We start from the raw sequence: 24512 nt of genomic DNA on the forward strand, positions 1-24512 counted from the left end.
TATGGCTAGATATAAGCAAGGAAAAGTAGAGAACTATATCAAAGAATCAGAGCAGAGTATCCACAGGGCTGAGAAAAGGTTTTGACTTCAGAGGGAACTAAGGGGTCTGTGGAGGTTTTTGTTTTGTTTTTGATTGTTGTTGTTGGTATTATTGTTGTTTTCAGAGGAATAACATGTGGCAGTATGTATTATATTATGTTGTGCACACTTGTGTGCCCAGCCAGACTGCGGCATTGATCTTTTCTGTCCCAGATTAGACTTTGTATAGTGGAAAGCAAACATGGTTGTTTTTAGTAGGATAAATTTGACTTCTGTGATAAGATTTGCCCAAAGAAGTATAAGAATAGAAGCTGGGAGAACTGTTAGGAGGCTATTACAATCATCCAGGGCAAAAGTAATGGCTGAAAAATAGACAAATTACAGGTATATTTCACAAAGAGAGCCACCACAATTCACTGCGTGATTGTATATTGGGTGTGAGAAAAAGATAAGTATAAGAAGGATGACTCTAAGACAGCTGAATGTGCGAGTCTGGAGTTCAGGGGAGAAATCAGGTTGAAAATAGAAGTTTGAGAGTTACCACTTTTAGGTGATATATTAAGTCTTAAGACTGAGTGAAACGGGCTAAGGAATAAATGCAGAAAAGAGAAGAGGTCCAAGTATGCCAAGCCTAATGACACTGTACTGCTTAGACTTTGAGAAAATGAGAAAGAATAAGCAAAGGAAAATGAAAAGGAGTTCCTGTGAATTAGGATGAAAACCAGAAGAGTATGGGTTTAGCTCCTAGAGGGAGCTAAATGAAAGTACTTCATCCAGGAGAGGTGATGATCTGGATTAATGATAGAGCTGATGGGTCAAGTAAAACAAAGAATCAGAATGTCCATTTTAGCAATGTGGAGATTTTGTTGATGGCAATGAGGGACATTTCAGTGGGCGCATATAGAACAAAAGTCTATTTGGAATGCATTTACCAGACTAGGAGAGAAATAGAATTAGCTCCTCTTTTGCAGGGCTGGAAAACCGATTTCCATATTTTCTTACTTTAAGTTAATATTTCTCTTCCTGTGTTAAAGTGGTGGAAATCGCAATTTCATTGCATTTCATTTTTCCCTATCCATGGAAAATTACATGATGCCCCCAACCTGAAAATTGCTGTGAAGTAGTTTGCTAAATGAATATGCCATTTACCAGCACCTTGAATAAAGTAGATCTCTCCAGCTTCCATGATCATGAAAAACCTAAGCAAACATGTAGATCCTATATTTAGTCTCTTTGGCTGCTATTTTTGTGATGTCTTCTTTAATCAGTTGAGGAGCCATGAGAAAGATGGAGATAAATGATCGATTTTCTAAACCATCTTACATACATTTAAAGCTCATCTTGTTCTCTCTGGATCAAATGGAAAAACATTAGAGTTGAGCATCATTCATCGTTGCCATGGCTACAGTACCAAACCTTTATAGAGGACTTTTACTTTACACTCAGTATTCTTACCATAGCAACAGCAGTGTTGATTTGAAACAACTCACTAGATGTAATTTATCTTTAACATTTTGTATAATTTCTATGGTATGTCTTGTTAATAGGATTACACTTTTGGTGACTCTTCTGCTCTTTTGAGATGACACATCTCTTCAAACGCATGTGAGAAAAATTTAAGCTGCTCATTGCTTTCAGGAATAGAAAACTAACAGGATAGATTTGAATGCATTACATTCCCAGAGCTTTTACTGAAGATATTTAGGTGACTTTGAGTTCAAATTCAAGGTGTATCTGGTGAAAATTGAGTCAGAGTGATTATTCATTTTAGAATAATAGGATCATCTCCATTCTTTTGATATTACAAAATCACTTTCTTCTTTAAAGAATATTGATCTACTTTTTGTTGTTTTATTTCTCCAGCACAGTCTTTTTTTCACATTCATAACCTGTTAGCATAGTGTAAAAATGGAATTTTTTAAAAATAAATTAAACCAAAGGACCAGTGTCTTTGAAAACAACAGACTTGAGTTAAAAGGTCTTCTTCCTCTTTTCCCCCAGTACAATCTCTTCTATTTGGGAAAATACATGGTTACAGTGACTACAGTAATACAAAGAAATACATTTTGGTGAGAGAAAAACAAAAACTCTTGGTTCCAAATGTAGTTATTCACTATAGCCCATTTATTCATCTGGCTCTAGGCTATGGGAATTACTCCTAGCACAGAACTCCCTTTGAAATCCCTCTCTCCCTAGGGGGTCAAAGATAGATGAGAAACTACCCCTATGAACTTGGCTTATGCATGGAGAACAAAGAGGTTAGTGGTGGAGGGTAACAGAGGAAAGGCGAGTGGGAAGGGTGAGAACAGCTCGCTTCCTCTGCTGCAACAGGAGCTTCTTTCAATTCAAAGTGCATGCCAAGACAGATCAGGCACTCTACCAAAAAGATACAATAATTTAGTAATACAGTCTGCCCAGGCAGCTGAGCAGCTGGAAACGAGGGAGCTTTGGGATTTGCTATAAACGGTGGGGAAATTGGCTGATAGCCTCTCTCCTATATTGAGCAAAGGGAGCAAGAGAAAGGATTATAAATGTTTGAAATCAGAGCCAAACTGCATGGTCTGTTCTGGTCCAGAAGCTGCTAGGACTCCAGCATTCTTCTGCTTCTGCATTAAATGCTAAATTTGGCAGTGTGTGGGACTAATAGACTAGGGAACAACAGAGCTTACCTGGATGCATTTTCAGAAAGGCAGCTATTGATCTGCAGTTTACAGGAGGGAACTTTATTACATGCTTTATCTGACACCATTCAGCATCTAGGCAAAGCAAGTTTCTTTGGCTAATTGTGCAGTCAGAATAAATGCACAAAGGTCACTGCTGATACCTGGAATGTGGCCCATGAAGTGGTTTTCAAACTTCAGTGATACTCAGGACTCCAGTGGACGGCACATTGTGTTGCTGCCACAGGAAGCTCTGGGATAAGCCACAGACACAAAGCCTTGTAATGTCACAGAAAAAGGCAGGCTTTGGACTAGCCAGATTTGTATCCCATACTGGCTCCTCTATTCACTAGGTGATCCTCTTCAGTGCCAATGTCATAATAATACCTACTCCAGCGGCTTATGTGACAGTTTTATGAGATAGGATGACCTTGGACATAAAAGGCACACAGTAACTATTGGTTCCCCTTACCTAGTATGGGCTCTTTGCATTTGTAATTTTTTTAATGAATTCCTGGTACAGGAAACTGGTGTTTACTGAAATTATTTTCATATACTTTTGAAAGCTTTCATTTTCAACCTTGGAGAATTAAGAGAATGTAAGTTCTCTGTGGCTCATTATTATTTGTTTGACTCATACTTCTGTCTCAACACATAGGGCAACTGGAAAGACATTTTTAATACTTGGATAAAACCAAACATATTAGAAAGAGCACATGTACTCCAAGCCCAGGACAAAACAAACTATAATAAGGTTCATGTAAGTTTACATTATAAGTGAATAAAAGTAGATAATGTTTCTCCCTACTATTTCTTATAAAACCCAGCACTCCTTAAAAGCTTGTTGAGACATGTAGACCATATATATTATAAAAGTTTAACTCCTTGTTTTCTTCAATCAAATCAAGTTGATCTGAGATTTATATACTAAACCCAACTCTATTAACTATTTTGCATGATTCTTCGTCTCCATTTCTCTTGTTTTGCTCAGTACCATAGAGTATCGGAACCCTAAATATTACCAAACCTTGTATTTCTTTTTTTCTTTATGCATATACTTTTTTCTTTCAGTGCTGGAGATCAAACTCAGGGTCTCACCTGTGTTATGCAAGCAACATCCCAGCTCTCTCTACGTATACTTTTTATGGGAGGCCTTATTTTAAAAGAATTTGCTAGCCAGGCACAGTGCACATTATTGTGATCCCAGTGATTTGTGAGGCTGAGAAGGGAGGATAAAAAGTTCAAGATTAGCAAGGCCCTAAGCAACTTTGTGAGACCCCATCTCAAAATTAAATAATAAAAAGGACTGGGGATATAGCTCAGTGGTAAAGCACCTCTGGGTTCAATCCCCAGTACAATAAAAATAACAATAATAATGATGATAATGATGATGATGTTTTATTTATATCCATAATTAGGTTAAAACGTTTTCTTTATTTATGGAATTCTCAAGATAATTTATTGATTTATAAATTGCATTGTACTTGACAAGATACAAACATGCATGGCAAGATTATTTATTTATTTTTCTGGTACTGGGGATTGAACCAATGGACACTTTACTCCTGAGTTAGAGCAACCCCTCCCCTTTAAAAATATGTGTTGATTTTTAGAGACAGGGTCTCTCTAAATTGTCCAGGCCACCCTGGAACTTTGGACCTGCTGCCTCAGCCTCCTGAATAGCTGGGATTACTAGCATGTGCCCTCACACCTGGCAAAAAATTTATTAATAACCTATCTATTTAGTGGGGTGTAGTCATGAGTCACATAAAAAAAATTTATGTTCAAAAAATTATAAATATTTTACAAAAAAACCTTTGATGTCCTAATAAATTCTGTTTTTAGGTGAAATTTTTATGTACATTTTGACAATAAAAATAATTTACTTCAAAATATCTTGTCAGTCTGTGTGCTCTGAGATCTTTCTGCAGCAGAACACATATATTAAGAATAGGACAACTTCTTTGAGACATTGTCTCCTCTATTGGGCCTTGGTCCATAAAAAAAGTGTGATAGAAGACAAGAAGATCAATGTTGCTTTGAGTGCAGATGTTTATAATAGCACTGCTCATAGGGACACAATATCCAGGTTCAGTAGGAAGGTTGGGGAGCTGAGTCAAGATTATCCAGTGAAACTGAAAGAAAGTATACATCCTTTCTGCAGGAAACCTTTCCTGAGCAGACTGACACTTCCATAGATTAAGATCAAAGAATGGGTTAAAAATAAATGATTCTAAATACCTTGGGAAAAAAAAGAACTTTAAATATCAAAAAATAGGACGCATTTAGCCATCAATGAATATAGATATTATTACTGCAAATAGCAACTACAAATAGCCATTGAATGTACACAAAATGTTTAAAGAAATAAAATGCCTAATCACAAAAATGAGTAAAAAAAACATTATCAGTAAACAGCAGGTAAATTAGAAAATTATGCATTTTGGGATATGAAAAAAAAACATAACACTTGAAATTATCTAAAAGTTCAAAATGAAAAAGCTAACTTAACACATTTATATACAGATGAAGAGAGAATTAGTACATTGAAGGATAGATTTGAAGAAATAATCCAAAGTATATTAGAGGGCCAAAAAAGCAGAAAATATGAAGTCATGAAGAAATATGAAGAATGGAATGAGGTTATCCTAACCAGAGACTTGGAAAGAAATAATAGGAGAAAGGAAAATTTTTGACAGATAATGGCTGATTTTTTTAGAACTAATAAAAACATAAATTCCCATATCTAGGAAAAACAACTATTTTTCAAGCATACTAAATAAAAAGAAGTCCACTCTGAGATACATTATCATGAAACTAAAAGGTAAGAGAAGAGTTTCAAAGCAAGTAGATAGAAAAGAATATCAATTTCAGAAATCCAAGCCATGTATTATGTAGAGAAAAATGGAATAAGAACAACAATAAGTATATACCAAAAAGTAAAATAGTAGAATCAAATTTAAATACACATACACACATATATAGTCAAAACAAATATAAATCAGCTAAATTCACAAGTTAAAAGGGATTTTTAAGAGGTAAGAAAACAAAATTCATTTTATGTTCTTCATAATAGATATAACAAGAAATAATGGAACATACAAAAAATAAAAGGATAAATATTAATTCAAAGGAAGCTGGGATAGTCATGCCAGCATTAAGCAACATAGACTTCAGTCCTAAAGGCTAAGGATAGTCCAATGCCCTGGACTATTAGGAGGAGAGTCCCATGTGGGAACAGGAATGAACCACAGTAGATTTCCATACTTCACAGCACAAGTGCATTTTTCTTTGGCATTGCTATGAAGTATTAATTATATTGGTACTTCTTTTTAAATTTTTTTTAGTTGTTGATATTTATTTATATGTGGTCCTGAGAATCGAACCTAGTGCCTTACACATCCCAGGCAAGTGTGCTACCAATAAGCCCCAGCCCCAGCCCTATATTGGTATTTCTCTGTTTGTTTCAGGAAGCCCACTACCTCCAAAGTTCCATGCATCTTGTCTTCCAAAGCAGTGTACTCACAGTTGAATACTGTCTTGGCTATTATAGGATATTCAAGGTATCCTACTGAACATCTGCCTTTCCTGCAACCCTCCTATCCCCATTATATAAAATGTTTTCCTTCCTGATAATTTCAAGTATAAATTCTTTTCCCATATCTGGTATTTTCTCCTTATTCAGTTTTGATTCTACTCCCAAAAGCTTTTCTGTAGAGTGTATTTCTAGTCTGCTAAAAGTATGTATTTACTAATAATCCTGAGATTCTCAAAGATATTATCTACTTCCTGTTGTCTTGCTGCAGAAGATTTTGAGTTCTGCTAGTTGTTCTCAGATTCTATTTTTCAGCATCCTCCTTGGGGCAGAGCCCCCTTCTTTTGGGAGTCAGCATTGATGGCAGTTTCCGAGTTTCATGCCTTATAGGCTCCATCAAATTTCCCTTTCCCTTTATTACTACAATTGCACAACTGCTGTCCAGTTCTGGATCCTGTGGCTATTGCATGATTTGACTATGTTCATCCACTGTAGGGCCACGGGGATTTCTTGATAGCTTTATTGAAGAAATTACCCACAGTCTTTTTTTTTTTTCTTTGCTATCATGTGCTTATTTCATACTTTGACTATCTCATGGTATTCATTTCATGAGGGGACTTGGGGTGATTGATGTTTTTGAGGAAACACTGTGCTATTATGTTTTTGCCTTTGGAAATGCCAGGGAACTCTTAAAAGTACAAGTTAAGTAAAGTCAACTCCACACCAACTTCATTTCTGATTTGCTGTCCAACCATTATTCTACCTATCCCCTGCTACTCTCTTGCAGCCACTGTGGTTTTCTGATTGCTCTTAGTAGCCTGATGAGCTTTTCAGATCTCCAACTACCTACAATAATCTTTCCCCCAAAGTTTAAATGATTAACTCCTTATGGTCATTGCTAAATATGTGCAATGTTAGCTCTTCAGAAGGAGTCACCTTATAGCATCTTCCTTCCATTCCTTTCTCACTATTTTGCTTTATTTCCTTCATAGAATTTACTATTGTTTTTGCAATTATACTTTTTTTTCAGTATGGAGGATCAATCCCAAGACCTCAAGCATGATAAGAAGGTGCTCTACCATTGAGATAAATCTTACCCAGTCCTTTTTATTTTATTTTGAGACAGGATCTTGCTAAGTTTCCCAGGTTGGTGTCAAACTTGAGATCCTCCTGCCTCAGCCTCCTGAGTATCTGCAATTACTATACTAATTTTATTTGCCTGTAATTGTCTCTTCTGGAATGTGTCATGGAGACAGGATGTTGCATGTGGCATTACTGAAACTTTGCCACTGATACACAGGAAGTGTTTTATCCATATTTGTGAAATTAATTCACATTTTCTAGTAATATCAATATCAGCATTGTTCTCTCTGGAAATGAAGTGTTTAGGCTTCCTAAAGAGGATCTAGTGACCAGACCGACAAAATTTACGATTTATAGTAGAAATTATTTTTTCCATAAGTCGTTTTTATCCTAATATGAAACTTTGGGTTTTATTGTTATTCAGGTCTTTATATATATAAGTGATAAAGATGAGGGATAAAGACGGGTAAAAGATTGAACTGCTTAGGTTTGGATACTTACTTTGACATTTCTCTGAAATGTTAATAATGTTTTAAATAACTATTAGATTGAAATTCACACATATTTAGTTCTGTACCTTGGCATGAAATATCCACTTATCAAAAGAGAAGTATGAAATTAAATGATACAAGTTATAAAAACAGTTTAATCTATATGTTTTGCCTCAGTTTCATCTAAAGAAATAGAAAACAAAAAAAATTCTTTCTAAAATATACCTTTGAAATATATAAGCAGAAACAAAGGAGTAAAACCCACAATTTCCATGTCAAAATAACAATCTTTACTAAGTATGTAGTATTATAACTTACTACTACATTTCTTTTTATAAATTAAATCCTCTAGGGAAAAATAGAGTTACTTTGGATTAGGCAGAGGGTAGTGAAGGGAGGGGAGGGGGTATGGGGGGTTGGAATGACGGTAGAATAAATTAGACATTATTACCCTATTTGCATATATGATTACACAACCTGTGTGCTTCTACATCATGTACAAGCAGAAGAATGAGAAGTTATACTGCATTTATGTATGATGTGTCAAAGTGCATTCTACTGTTATGTATAACTAATTAGAACAAATTTAAAAAAAATAAAACTGTCTTCATTTAGCATTATATTCTCCAACTCCATCCATTTACCTGAAAATGCCATGATTTTATTCTCTTTTATTGCTGAGTAATATTCCATTGTGTATATATGCCACATTTTCTTTATCCGTTTATGTACTGAAGGGCATCTAGGTTGGTTCCACAGTTTAGCTACTGTGAATTGTGCTTCTATAAACAATCCCAAAAAACAAATGCTGAATGTTTTCTGTGATATAAGGAGGCTGATTCATATTTGTGGTTGGGAGGGGAGCATGGGAAGATTAGAGGAACTCTAGATAGGGCAAAGGGGTGGGAGGGGGTAAGCAGGTAGAAAAGATGGTGGAATGAGATGGACATCATTACTCTAATACATGTATGAAGACACAAATGGTGTGAATATACTTTGTATACAACCAGAGATACAATAAATTGTGCTCTATATGTTTAATATGAATTGTAATGCATTCTGCTGATGTATACAATAAATTAGAATAAAAACTATCAAATTAATAAAAACAAAGCTATTGTCACAATAATAGAAAAATATAATACCTTCTATGTGATAGTTATTGTCTAACTGCTTGACTTCTTGCTATGGTCCAAATGTTTGTACCTCATCCCCATTCATTGCTGAAATCCTAATCCCAAAGGTGATAGTATTAGGAAGTGAGAGCTTTGGGAGGTGAATAGGTCATGAGGGCAAGAGCCCATGTGGATGGGATTAGCACCCTTGTAAGAGACCCTTCTATCATCAGTAAGATGATGCTGTCTGTGAGCCTGACAGCGGGCCCTCAGCAGACACAAAATCAACTGGTATCTTGAACTTCCAAGCCTCTGGAATTGTGAGACATAAATATCTGGTATTTATAAGTCACCCAGTTTATCATATTTTCTTATATAAGCCCACATGGGCCTAGAAACTTCTATTACCTCTTCAATCTTTATAACACTTTTTAGGTGTATACTATTACTATCATCATTTTTCAAAAGTAGAAATATAAACATTGCAAGAATTTATTTTAAAGAATATACTAATTCTTTAAAACTTAGGATATAGTTTGAATTTTACTTATTATTTATTGCCACATATCAAACCAGCTCAACCTAATGGTTTAAAATAATAGCCATTAATGGGATCATGATTCTGGGTATTTTTTTTTCTGGTCTGCCAGACTCAGCTTATCTTGGCAGTGCTTGCTGATGCACTGTGGTCAGTTGGCAGATTGGCCTGAGGCTGGGCCTGAATGGCCTCATTCACATGTGCGGAAGTTGGCTGGAATGATGTGGGTGACTGCTGTATTAACTATGTCTTTTTTATTTTGTGTTTTGTTTGGTGTGCTCTGACACTTTGGGATGTTGCTGATTCTAGAGGGATTTTCCCTCCCAGGGCTAGCTAATTCCTAGATACAGTGAACAAGTTGCCTCTGAGCATGATTTTCCAATCCAGAGCCCATACTCCACCATCTCTTTTACCAGGCTCACACACTCTCAGCCACTATTTAGCTGCCCTAATTACCCAGAGCCAGGGACCAGACAACTAGGGACAATCTCTACACATTTGAACCCTCTGAAGTTATTCAAACTAACTAATCCTAAACCTGTTCATCTCTACTTTGTTTGTTTTGTCCTATGGAAATCACAATAAAGATTCTTGCCACAATCTTTCCTTACTCCTTCTACTTCCTGTTAGTCCCCACTGCTTCCCCCTGAATCTCCTATTGATGTAACATGCCTCTCTTCTTGGATCTTTGAGTTTAACATTTTGTCTTTTCAGTGACAGTCATCTCCCATCTGTTGGCTTTACCATACCTAAAAAATAATAAAATCTACATTTTAAAACAATTGGATAATGTGTCATTTCATTATCTAGAAGGCCATTTTAGCTTGTTCATATGTGGCAGGGTTTCAAGAGCAACAAAGTACCTTTCAAATCTCTCGTTATATCATTTTGCTGCAGTCCCATGCAGTAATGCAAGGCATGTGGCCACAGTGGAAGTCAGCACAGGAGGACTGGTTGCAGGGAGGGGTGTGACTACAGGGAGCTGTGCTCAGACCAGTTGGCTCTAATCCATCAACAACACAGGCTTCTCAAGAGGTTTCATACCAACCTCTCATTTTCTTTGATTTTAGTAATCTTTAGAATCTGGCCACTAAAATAAGCAAATAATATTTACCACTCTTGGCAAAAAATGCTAAAAACTGTTATTCAGTAAACCAAGCTTATACACTAATAACTAAATTCTCTTTTACTTAGGGAAGTAACTGCTTTTAACAAGAGGACTTGGACAATATAAAGCGATTGGGGATTATAATGATGGTCATTTTGTTCAAAATAGAGAAGAGATGGTAACCTATAATACAATTCACAGAAACTCTAAAATAATATACTGCCTCTAACATTCTCATTATTCTTGATAATGAACATGGTCAGAAATCTTTTTGACAGAGATTTACTGAATCTTTTTCCCACAATTGGTGGACTGTTTTCAATTTTCTTTTCAAACTCAATCCCTGTAGCCTTCTTCAGCAATCTTCAAAATGAAATTCTGAATTTCTTTATTTCAGAATTCCTCCTTCCTACAATTACTCACCATTATTGTCATCCCAGACCAATGTGCTCATGTTGAAAAGCACTATGGGGGATTCAAGCTACCTCAGAAGAAAGAGAAAATAAATTGGAAGAGAATGCCAGGACTTGTTTCCTTCTAGTATTAGCTTATCTATAAGAAGAAACACACACACACACATACACACACACAAACTGAACAAACAAAACTTTAATAGACTCTTAGTATACTTTTCCCAAATTCTAGAAATAATCATGAACAGAAGCAGCATGTCCCTCTCCACACCAGAGCTTCTCTGCTGTTCTCTTGGTAAATTAATCCTAAATTGTTCTTTTATTATAATAGTAATATTAGTATCCAGACTATTGGATGTTGTAATCTGACAGAACTTAGGTTGAATCTCAACCACTGACTAGGTGGAAAAACTTGAGCAGCTTAAGTTGGAGTTAGTTTTTACCTCCAAGAACTGAACATAATAAGCCATAAACTCTATAATCTTGAGAGAGTTCAAAGCTGTCTTGCCCTACTCTCTACCTACTATGCTATCCCACGAATACCCTCTGTGGTGAGGACAAGACAGAAGGGAGTCTTCAAGGACATATTATAGCTTCTTTGGAAAGGAATGGATTTTCTGTGGGAAAACTGAAGTGGTTAGAATAGTAATAGGTGGATGCAGATTTTTTCCCATTTGGATTGGTGTCTCTTGGATTTCTCCTCTATCACTGTTCTTTCTTCCATCTCAGGATGCTGGTGGGATAGATCTGGGCAGGGAGACATCTCTTTGGAAAATCTAAGCAGGAACCAGGGTGAGGTCTGGAAATAAGTAGAGCCAGGAATAAAACTGCTCTTACCAGCTCCCAGTGGGAGAACAGCATGGGGCCTGGGGCCAATACTCAATATAAAGTATAGATTTGTCTGTAGCAACCTATGGGCAAATGTCTATTAATATTCATTGTGGTTGCCCATTTATCAAAAATATGATAATTTAATATTTTGTTTTAACTCTTTCCAACAGAAAATTAGGATTGTTATTAATAATCACATCACAGGATTGTCATGAGGATCAAACGAGATGAATTAAATATAACTTCTAATTCAGTGCCTAGTAAATAGCACATATTCATTAAATGTTACTTGTCAATCCATAAAAACTTTGGTGTTTGAGGCTTGTAGTAATAACTAACTTTTTAAAGTATGGATCAGCAAATCATCTTTGAATTTGTTGTTTTTGTGTCCCACATTGACTATATTTCATTTTGCAAGAGTATGTTATGAGTTAATCAGAAAATGAAAGTTCGATCTTGGCAAACATTTGGCTTTTTCTATGGATGCAAAAGGACACTGAAAGAAGTAAACTGACTTCCTGTGCTAAGTTCTTTATATTGTTCACTATACAATGATGCATTTACTTTTACACAGTATACCTTTAAATGACAAATTAAGTCATAAAAGAGCATGGTATATTTTAATCTCAAGGAAATTTTATGTTTTATTTTAGGAAAATGGGCAATAAAAATTATCATTCTTTGTTTTTTGTTTTTTGTGTTTTTTTTTTTTGCATTACATTTCCAAAGATCTGAGGAAATCAGGAAATAACTAGTGTTGTCTCCAAGAAGAAAGAGAAAGATAGCTTTGTGTTAACAGCTCAACTTCAGTTTCATGTAATAGTCTTGCTTTTAAGTCATATTATGGATGCATTGTTTACTTATTTTAAGCCTGAACAAACCCCTTTTTAATCTGTGTAGAATTGTTCTTAATTTTATATTTAAGGTAATACTATCAGAATTATTAACCTTAAATTGCTTCTAATTGTACTTCTCAAAATGCCAGATGTTCCACTATACAATGATGCATTTACTTTGAAGTTTTGGATATGGGTATCCTATTTAAGAAAATCCAATTTTGTTCATTCAATATTACATATATACCCTGGGGACAGGTAGAATGGTATTCAGTCACTGACTACTCAATTCATACCTCTGAAATGAACACTAAGGTATAGCAAGATTAACACACACACACACACACACATTCATTTTATATTTGGCACTACAGGGTTATAGGTGTTTCATAAAGTGCAATGTAGCAATAAATCAAATGTCTGGACATTGCACAAGTTCATAAGGGCATTCCTACTATATCATGGCTTTCAGAGTTCTTTATATAATCCTGACATCCTTCCTCCCTTTTGCAGATGACCTCTCTCAACAGGAAGACAATGATCCCCCTAAAGAATATGATCCTGGGCAATTTGCAGGCCTTCTCCATGGATCTTCTCCAGCCTGTGAATCCCCTGAAAATCCATTTCATCTCTATGGGAAAAGAGGTCAATGTGAAGAAAGACAAGATGAAGTCAGTTTGGCAAACAGTCCTTTGCCTTTCAAGCAGACTCCAATAGAAAATAACTCACAACCTGTGGTAAAGAAAATTAAACCCAAAGTGGTCAGTAGAACAATTTTTCACAAAAAAAGCAACCAACTCGAGAACCATACCATTGTCGGCACAAGAACAACCAGGAGTGGATCCCGGAGTGGAGACCAGTGGGTTGTGAATACGGGGGGATTTGTGGAAAGAGCTTGTACTCTGGGGAGAATAAGGTCATTGCCTAGAGCCCTGATCGACATGCATTTATCCAAAACTGTCTCTAAATCTGATTCTGATCTCATCGCCCACCCTTCAAAGGAGAAAGTATCCAGAGTTAACTGGAGTGAAGCTTCAACTGCTGAACACAGTTCTAAAGGGAATTCTGAAAGAACACCGTCTTTCACATCTGAATGGGAAGAAGTAAGCCTGGTTCTTCTTGTTCTTTATATTGGGATTTAGAATTGAGGGAGGTTTAGGGAAGGGATGTCAGCTTTTTAATTCTTTCAGAGGCTAAAGCAGAAAATTAACGAATATATACAGGTCTAACCAGAAGGGAAAGGTTCTATGGGTAATACATGAATTTCACGGTAGCATAAAAACAAATACAGCTCCACCTATATGGTGAAATCCATTGTTTCCATAGAAATTGATGTCAAGCAGAAGTAACTAGCTATGAGGTACCAGAGAATGTTCACATCACATCCTACCAAGCACTGTAGCTGACAAATTGAGAAAAATCTTGTTTTTTGTGAGGTATCCTTTTGCTACTTGCTAAACTCTGTTACTTTGTCTCTATTTCTTAAAGTATTTTGTATTTTTAGAAGAGCTCCTTCTAATCTTAACCTTAATGATAAAAAAGAACAGTTCCTGGCTCTTCTTTAAGAATCATGCAATAAATGCACATCACTTAATATTTCCCTTCTACAGCTATTGGAGAATCATTAAAGGAAAAGATGTTTGGGGGTCAAGTATCACCAATTTAAGCTCTCCTTAAAAACAAAGTCTTTAATCGGAAAGAGTTATTCAGAAAGTAAGTGCCCTTGTAAGGTTATAAAATATCATCCTTTGTCTCTGAGGAGAATTACATCATAAAATAATGAAGCTCCTTGCTTTTTCCTGATTTTTTAAAAGAATGGACCATAGTCTCTTATGATATTTCATTATAACATGTCACATTTTGTCTCTCAAAAGACTGTGCCAGTTGGACTAGCTTTAAAAGCACATTAGGTCACTATAGTATTCTGGAAACTAGAAATAGATATGGTTCTGATATTAATGTTCTCCATTGAGCTATTTGGGAAAAATCACTGGATATCTCTGCATCTGTTTCAGGGTGAACAAAATGAGACAATCCTCATTGTCTTTTCTGAAACCTGCCATATAACATGTTGGCCAATATGAGGAAGAGGGAGATACCTCCATCTTAGATAATTGTGTTTTCCAAAATTGCAAACTAGTAGATGGATGTTTTTATTATTATATTCCTTTCTTCTTTTTAAAATCTGAATACATTTAAATTCCTTTTTGAATTATTTTTTGAGACAAGATTAATTAGTATTTAATTTATCCTTTAGAAGGTTAAAGTAAGGTTGTTAATTAATTTAATATGAGGTTGTTCCATGTCTATATTCTTGTGACTGGATCCTACTAATCAGCTTGTGACTGATCAGAACATTTAGTTAGACCTTGATTCTAAAGGCCATGCCCACAATCTGACTCCTGGTCTCTTCACAGTCAAATGAGATGCATGCTCTTAGGCAGAAGAGGAAGGATGCTAGAGGATAGATCTCATCACATGATCTTATTTGTAGCTCCTTCCCCTTCTAAGTTTAAAGAATACACAATTTCTAACTAACTCGTCATCTAAGTACAAATTTCATTTCAAGAAATACAGAGAACATACACATTAATTTTGAAAGTTTAAGGAAGGGAAGCATAATTTATATTTTCAAAAATCCCTCAAAAGAAGTTTAAGCTTTTCCCTATTGGTCTCTTAATTATAGTATTGCTGTAGTAATAACACCAAGAATATATGATCCTAGCATTGGAAGTTATTTTAAAGTGCAATGTTAAAAGTGAATGCAATAATCCCCTTTCATGGCCTTTATTTCCCACAGATTGACAAAATAATGAATTCCATAGATGTTGGAATCAACAGTGAACTTGAAGAGATGAATGGTGAAACCACAAGTAAGGAAACTTTCCTCTACTTATAATGAATAAATATAATTTTAAAAATAGCCAGGAAATAATTTAAAAATCTTTAGATAATTTCATGTTTTATCATAGTAACAGTTGCTGAAAATTATTTCCTTCTACTCTCAGATCCAGTAATCCTGACCTGTAAATAACATCAATTATAAGTAAATTGGTTCAACAAATTTGGATTTTTCCCATGTGCTATTCTACCGTGCCAGTTAATATTAATGAAGCTTCAACCTTATGTTGAGTGCAGTAGGAAGCACTTCAAAGTGTTGTAGAATCCAATGATTTAATATCTATTTCTCATTCAATGAAATGTCCTATTTATTTGGGCCAAAGCAATTAACAACTTCTCTAAGTTATAAGTTCTGTTTGGCAAGAACTATATATCACTCATCTTCATGTATCTCATAGAACCTCAAAGAATATCTCACGAAGAGTTGGGTTTGCAATCGCTGTTTAACATATTATGCTTGGTAAATATTGTTTTCTTCCCTACAATTGAAGTTTAGAGTAGAAGTCCATTCAAAACTATTTTTCATTTATACTCAAAATTTAACCAAGAGGTATTTTACCATTGAGCTACATCCCCAACTCTTTTTATTTTTTATTTTGAGACAGGATTTTGCTAAATTGCTGAAAGCCTTGCTTAGTAGTTGCAGCTGGCCTCTAACTTGTGATCCTCCTGTCTCACCCTCCCAAATTGGTGGGATTATAGGCCTATATCTCAGTGCCTAGCTATCTAAAACCTTTCAAAATCTTTTTACTTAGTATTGACAGACATTAAATACCAGATCACTAAACATAAAATTTCAGTAATATTTATACTAAAATAAAATGTACTATTCTTGAAAAAGTCAAAAGACTTGGATTCTATTTCTACCTTGCCACAAAGTAGCAGTACAATTGTATACTAGATAGATCTATAAAATTTGGAGTTTTAAACAGGTGATTCCTAAGGTCTCAGGAAAGCTCTTATCAGAAGTGATAGTTGGGTTTTTTTTTTGTTTGTTTGCTTGCTTTATTTTGTTTTGTTTTGTTTTTAAGAGAAAGATGTCTAAAGGGTAAACAGATATTGAACTTTTGTCACCAAAGCCCTGACTAGTTTGAGATAAGTGAAGAATTTGTCTAGGGAACAAAATTTAAGGGATGCTTAAATTTTAAAATATTATGTATCCTGATGCTTATCGGAATACATAATATTTTAATTTATATTTTAAAAACTCAAAATTAATGCTACAAATCCACAATAAACAAAATATCAAAACTTAAATAAAAATGAAGCCCTCACTTGCATGACTTGGACTTTCACTTTGCCTGGTTCCCAAAAGTGGTCACAGAAGCACTGACCTTGTGAGGGAGAGGACAAAAGCACAAGTAATGAGAATCTTTTCAGAGATGAAGCTGAGTGACTGAGATGCTCTTTACCAATGAGCACTTGCAGAGTGTTGCCCAGGTGCTAAGAGCCTTGGCAGTGGTTGGGCTCTGCAACAAGCCTGGCTGTCACTCAGCAGGGATGTGGGAAAAACCATAGCTTGACTCAGGAGCCTGGTCACAGGCCTGGGAAAAAGGGAGTGAGATGGTCAATTGGCTTAGGAGAGTAGGGACATGCTCCCTTTTAGCTACAAACCTCCACCTCCTTTTTCCTTCTTTCCCCACCATGTTCTTTGCCATCCTGTTTTTACCTGTGGAGGCACTTCCTGTATCACATGCAGGAAAAGTACACAAGTCTACTTATTTCTTCTCATTGGAGATTTGTAGTGGGCCAGCAACAGAAAGACCATTTCAGAGTAAAACAGGAGCAGTTGGAAAGTATGTGAGTTTCATGGCAAACACACACACACACACACACACACACACACACATCAGTGGAAAACTGTGAAAGGGCCCCAATCTAACCATCCTTGCAAATTTCTGTTGAATCAAAACCAAATGAATGACCTTCATTTTTACAACTGCTAACATTAGGCTAAAGCAACTGGGTACTTTTCCAGAATCCAATGAATCAGCCTGGGGACACATGTTGCTATGCAGTTCTTTCATATATGCTTACAGAGTCATTTCCAAAAAATAATAGGAATACACATTTTTTTGTTGATATCAACTGTACTATTCAAAGATAGAAAGTCTGCATAGTGAGCTAGTAAGTTTCATCATAATGAAAGTGTTTGAGACCTAGGAGTGCTTCTCTTTTGGAATGGTGATACGGGCATTAAATTCACTGTTCAACTTGGATAACATTAAATGTTACTCTAATGTTCTAAATTCTTCAAGAGACGGTGGCACAGAATGATAAAAATATCATATACATTAGGAAAAATAAGGAAAAATATTTAAAATGTCACTCAGGCAAACCTACCTTTGGAAGGGTATTTTAGTGGTAAACAAATCTACAGATTTTTTCCCCTTAGTTCCTCTCTATCCACTTCTCCTATTGCCATCCTACCTCAGTTTTTGTTTACCATTTTTCTACAATTATAATGAAAATAAAAGTGGAGACTCAGTCCACAAGAATTCATTACTGTAGACAAAGGCTGGCTCTATATGTCCCTTAGTTTTTGCCTCTTAATTACACTCTAATTATGCACTAAGTGATTGACCATAACATAGCATTCCAATTCACCCTCAGGCCAGTTATGAATCACAGCTTTCCCGAGCTGTATTCTTTTCCCTCTCAAAGCTAGACTTAACTAGAGGGGTGATAAATAACCCCATGAAGATGGCACTCAACAAATAACATTCTGGGTACTCAACGTGGTTGGGAAATCACACAGTGAAATAAAAAATGAAGCACCAATTCAAAGCTCAATTCTGCTATTTACTAGTTGCTTGTTTACTCTTTTGCTCCTCGACAGAAATGGGCATACTAATATAGAATCATTGTAGAGACATGTGCGGTGGATATGTAGAGTGTCTGGCACATGTAGATATGCATTAAACATAGTTCTCACCTTGTCTACCACCAGAAAAACTGTTCAACACTGTGGGAATACAAAGCTGAATGCATGTAAGCCTTTGTTTAAGGACCTTATGTCAACTGTTCTCACAAGGATTAAATTTTCTTTATTACTTAGAACCATGAGGTCATCTGGGATACAGGTTGTGACAAATCCACGGGGCAATTGATTAAAAAAAACACAACAGATTAGAACTCCATGTTACCCTAGCAAAGAGAAAAATCTAATATGCTTTGCTATAAATATACTAAATTATTTTTCATGAAGTCTGAGTATTCCTTTTTTTGGCTTGCCAATAGGGAAGAGATGTGCAATGAAATTAGTGGGAGGTAAATTTAGAATGAGAAACAGTAAATAACTACTTTACATAAGTGTCACCAGTCTCTACTGAGTCTAGTGCTATGCCTGGTTTTAATAATGCTGTGTATTTTTATGAGCATTTATTGCTTAAAACCTCAGATGATGAGAGAATAAAATCATAAGTAATGGAGATACATAAAGGTCCAACATTAAATTTTCAGTGCTCTTGCCCATTTTGTTTCAGCAGGGATTTTTGTTATTATTGTTGTTTTGTTTTTCAAGACAAGTCTCCCTAAGTTGCCCAGGCTGGCCTCTAACTCAAACCTCCTGCCTTAACCTTTTGAATAGTGGGGACTACAGGCATGCACCATTATATCTAGCTAGTTTCATCATTTTTGTCTGCCCTCCCTGTACCTACACATTTCCAATGTCAGATATTTGTTTTACAAACCATATTTATTGGACCAGGAAGAGATTTGGAATTCTCTCATCTTTACCTTAATAAATATGAACCAGTTCAAAGTTTGCACAGTCTGTATAACAAAGCTAATTTCCTTCTTTGAAACCAGTTTCCTTTTTATTTTTCAAATATAGTAGTTTACAACTTATCCAGCAACCTCACATGTCCAGGATCAAGACAGAAATAAGAGTAAATCACAATAAGGCCGGGGACACTAAGGAAGAATAGCGTTACCTTAGATTAGGTAGAGGGAAGTGATGGGAGGGGAGGGGAAGAGATGTGGGCATAGGAAAGATAGTAGAATGAAACAGACATTATTACTGTATGTATATATGTGATTGCATGACCAATATGATTCTGCAACATGTACACTCAGAAAAATGAGAAATTATATAAATGCATTCTACTGTCATGTATAACTAATTAAAACAATTTAAAAGAAATTTTAAAAGACATACTGGATTATTCTAGGTCAGTTCCTTAGTTTCTCACTCAGAACATATTAACTCATCATTTTCACAAACAACATTTCTGGTTTTGAAGTTAGGTGGACCTGGCTTAAATCCCAGTTTGCAAATTCACTGGATTTTTGACCTATTATCAATTTCCCCACCTATAAAATCAAATTTTTCATAAGCATCTCATGAGGCTGCCACAAGATTAAATTATATACTATACTACTATAACTTAGAACATAGCAGGTGATCAATAACTATAAATTCTCTGTCTTCTTATCCATGTATGCATGCTTTATCTTTCTAATTAGAGTGTATGCTACATGGGAGATACTTGGAAAATCTTGCTTATCTTTCTGATCAATGAGAATTGTAGTTAAGGTACTCATATTTTTAGTTGCTTTCCTGTGGTATCTTTCTTAAAGTCTTATTTCTTACTATTGTCATCATGGAATTTGCAGGGAAATGGATGGCACTAGAGCAGATTATGCTTAGTGAAGCTAGCCAATCCCTAAAAAACAAATACCAAATGTCTTCTTTGATATAATGAGAGCAACTAAGAACAAAGCAGGGAGGAAGAGCAGGAAGAAAAGATTAACATTAAACAGATACATGAGGTGGGAGGGAAAGGGAGAGAAAAGGGAAATTGCATGGTAATGGAGGGAGATCCTCATTGTTATACAAAATTACATATAAGAGGTTGTGAGGGGAATGGGAAAATAAATAAGGAGAGAAATGAATTACAGTAGATGGGGTAGAGAGAGAAGATGGGAGGGGAGGGGAGGGGAGATAGTAGAGGATAGGAAAGGTCGCAGAATACAACAGTTACTAATAGGGCATTATGTAAAAATGTAGATGTGTAACCGACGTGATTCTACAATCTGTATTTGGGGTAAAATTGGGAGTTCAAAACCCACCTGAATCAAATGTATGAAATATGATATGTCAAGAGCTTTGTAATGTTTTGAACAACCAATAAAAAAAAAAAAACTATTGTCATTATATCACAAGGAAACCCTTTCAAGTTAGGAAATTTACATGTCCATTGGAATTACTTCAAGTTCTCACACTTTCTAAAAATCAGGTTAATGATCTTCTTGATGAGATTGAGGATTTCTTAAGTAAGTGGAGGCAATAATTGGCTCCACAGGATGTTCTTATCATTATACAATAGCGAATATGCAGAGTAATCAAGTGCCTAGACTTAAAAATACAAGGGTTCAGATAATCTTAAAAATACCTTTTAATTTCTAAATGGGCTTTAAAAATCTCCTGCTACACTAGACAGACTACAGGTGTATGGACTGTATTAAATTGATCTAAGTCCATAAGTAAAAATAGTACTTAGTTAGAATATAATTTTTAAGACTAGGATTTTTTATAAGATTGTATTCTATCTCCAAAGAAATATTTTAGCATCTTATCTTTTAAAAACCTATGTTGTCAATATATGAATTATATCTAAATTTTAATTTTAAAGGAAAGCTATTAAAATGAGTATATAAAGAATTTTATCATAGAGTACACTGGCTATATTGGGTAGATGAAGAGTAAGTCTTAGTTGTTTACTGGAAAATACATATTTCTGAAAGCCAACAACTCAGGATCCCACCTAGATTCATTCCCCTTCCTCCAAGAATCTGAGGGCAGAAGTCACCAAGGCACAGTAAATGTTCTCTCTTGTTCTGGCCTATGCTCCACCATTTCAGTGGGTCTGCAGTAACTAGGAGAGCTCCCGTGGCCTTTTCCTCTGTGCAGGTCTCTTGCTGAGTGGAGGAGAGCAAACATCCCACAGCCCCTGCCACTGTTTCTCCATGGTTGCTTCCAGGCCTTGCTCTTTGTTCTGATACCTCTGCCTCCACCTCAGGAGGTGCATTATCACCAATGCAGCAGAATCCTGTCCTGCTAAAGTTGTTGGTGGGAATATCATTCCTCACACTCCAGGAGAATGCTTATTTTAAATGTATTTTTATAGTTGCACTATTAGAGAAAAGAAAAAGAAGAAGGATAGAAACTGAAATATTTTCCTTTCTCACCATGTATCAGGTGCTATGTAATTTTTTACAGTGAACATTTTCGTACTCAATTTTCAAAACAATTCAGAGAAATATTTTCCTATCCATTTTATAGACAAAGAAAGGTTGAGAAAAGTTAAGGAACTTGTCACAGGTGACTGTTTCAAACCCAGATATTTGTCTTCTTGAAATCCATATTCTTTTCAGTAGCATATGCTCCCTACCTAGGACAAGAGAAGCTAGCTAATTGCTTCCTTCTCAGGTTAAATCATACTTATGTGCACTGAAGGGAATCTTTTAAGGGTGTTGCGTATAGAACCAACCACTTCTCAGCAAAGCCAAACTATCCACATTGAGGGCTTTAGCTAAAACCCCAAAGCATGGGCCACATGGTCACATACGAAATGAGCCACAGCCCTGAATGTCTCCTACTTTCTAAAGTGAATGTACACACTCTAATGATGACCCATGTTTCACTTGTTTTCAGAGGAAGAATTTCCCTTGCCTCCAGTAATATTATTTTTTCCATGAACCTTTAAATCGCACATAAAAAACTCTCTGTGAAATGCTTTGCAACAGGCATATTTTATTTTTGATTTTTATTTCTTTTTACAGTACTATTTTTAATAAAACCAACTGGGGAAGGTGGGTAGTAGAGTACATTAGCACACAAGCATACTATTTTATCTAAATCAAGAGAAAATTTATTTTTATTATTATTTTACATAACACTTCCTTAAGTGATTTATTTTTTTCAAATAGATTAAATCTAAGGAATCCCTTAATATTAGAACAGTTATATAAAAATGTGAACTATAGTAATTGTTAGCCTAGCATGAGTTAACTAGTCTTTATCAAGTAGTTTAGTTTAATCTGCCAAAAAATTGTGTTCCTAGCTGAATATATGCTAAAATTTGCACCATGTATTCCAAATAGTCTTTAGAAACTAAAATAACTTATATAATGTAGATTTTGATCATGAGAGTATGGCTGAGATTCTCTAGCTTTGAAATTATGGGGAATAGTCAATGTAAAATTACACTTTCCTTAAGTTTGAAATAGTTGAATACTATTCTGTGGCCTAATATTTGCTTATGATATATCAATAGTTTAAAAATGGTACATTCCATTTCAGTTAAAAGAAAAATCTAATCCTCTAAAATATGCATGGAGAGATGAGTTTTTGCCATCATCCGCTAGTACTGGAATACTTTCCCCATAATGTCTCTGATATATAAACAACCAACATCAACTAACATCTGTTTACACACTTCTCATGATGATGAGTCCACTACTTCAAGAGACAATATATTCTATTACTGGGAAGCTCAAATCCTTAATTTTTTTTTTTTGTTGTTGTTGTTTTGTTGTTGTTGTTGAGCTGGGCGTGATCACACATACCTATAATCCCACCAATTCAGGAGGCTGAGATAGGAGGATTGTGGAGTTTGAGGGCAGCCTCACCAATTTAGCAAGGATCTCAGCAACTTAGCAAGCTCTGGTCTCAAAATAAAAACAAAAAGCTTAGTGGTTAAGCACACTTGGGTTCAATCTCCAGTACAAAAAAAAAAAAAATTTGTTGAGTCAAAAACATGTCATGTGTATTTGAATACCTACACTAATAATTATTAGCATGATGACTTTAAGCAGGTCTTTTTTTTTTTAGCCTGAACCCCACTTCCTCATAATGGAAAACAGCTTCTTGCACTAAAATTTTAGGAAACTCTAATTTAAGGGAAAGTAGATAACTACATTCTTGGTACAGACTATATCTTATATCTTGATTTTTTTTTTTGTTTTATTTTGTTTTGTGTGTTTTTGGTAAGGGGATTGAACCCAGGGATGCTTATCACTAAGCCACATCCCCAGCCCTTTTTGAAATATTTTATTTCGAGGCAAGGTCTTGCTAAATAACTTACTATATTCCTCCCTAAGTTGCTGAGGCCAAGTTTGAATCTTAATCCTCCTGCCTCAGCTTCCTGAGCCTCTGGGATTACAGGCAAGCTCATTTTCATCCATTATTCTCTTAAGAAAAAATTATCCAAAGGATTAATAAAGGTCCATTATTTCATGTATATGTGCATATATGTCTTGAACATAGAAATGATGTGTATTTGTTAGAATATGCCCCTTGCAAAATGATAGTAAACAATTGCAAAGGGTCTTCTTTACAGGTTTTAAAATACTAACTGAATAACTTCCATAAAAATGTCAATGCATTTTATAATATCCACCACTAATGACTTCACACTGGCATTTTAGGAAATTTTAGGAATAATTTGAAAGATAAGTAGTAGACTTTCATAAGTCATAGGTTATCATCATGATTGCTTTTAGGTAAAAAATTTATTTTCCCAAAATGCAATGAAAAATTAAGGGATTCATGTGGGTCAATTACCCACAAGGAAAACTTTATAGCTTATTCTGGTTATATTCCTGATACACTATCCTGATAACAAAGGGCTTTTTTTTTTTACTAGTATTTTGGAAACTCCAGTATAAACATCTAAGGAGTTAACAAACTAAATATTAATTAAATTAAATATTTTACTATTTGAAGTGGCTACCCAGAAATATCACTTGTAAGAATGTATCTCAAGGAAGCTAATGGACAAGGGCAAAAAAATGAATATGCGAAGAGGTTCATCTCATAACCATTTTAAAAACCAAATCAAAGCAAATAACCACTAATTCATTTGTAAAGTGAATTATAGTAATTCTCTATGAAAAAATGTTAACAGTTTAATTAAAATGACATTGTATGGGTATTTATTACCACAGAAATAAAACC

At 35.2% G+C, this 24512-nt stretch overlaps 1 protein-coding gene across 13 annotated transcripts in view; it reads left to right on the forward strand.

The window, feature by feature from the left end:
* Positions 1–24512, forward strand: part of Anks1b (ankyrin repeat and sterile alpha motif domain containing 1B) — a 1073630-nt gene that overhangs the window by 621892 nt on the left and 427226 nt on the right. For all 13 annotated transcript variants that reach the window (XM_048803345.1, XM_048803363.1, XM_015482887.2 and 10 more), the window contains exons 13-14: positions 13163–13752; positions 15450–15522. In XM_048803345.1, the coding sequence (XP_048659302.1) occupies positions 13163–13752; positions 15450–15522 (663 nt within the window). The remainder of the gene's footprint in view (positions 1–13162; positions 13753–15449; positions 15523–24512) is intronic.

This window comes from Marmota marmota, unplaced genomic scaffold, assembly GCF_001458135.2.
Source record: "Marmota marmota marmota unplaced genomic scaffold, marMar, whole genome shotgun sequence".
NCBI classification, from domain to species: domain Eukaryota; kingdom Metazoa; phylum Chordata; class Mammalia; order Rodentia; family Sciuridae; genus Marmota; species Marmota marmota.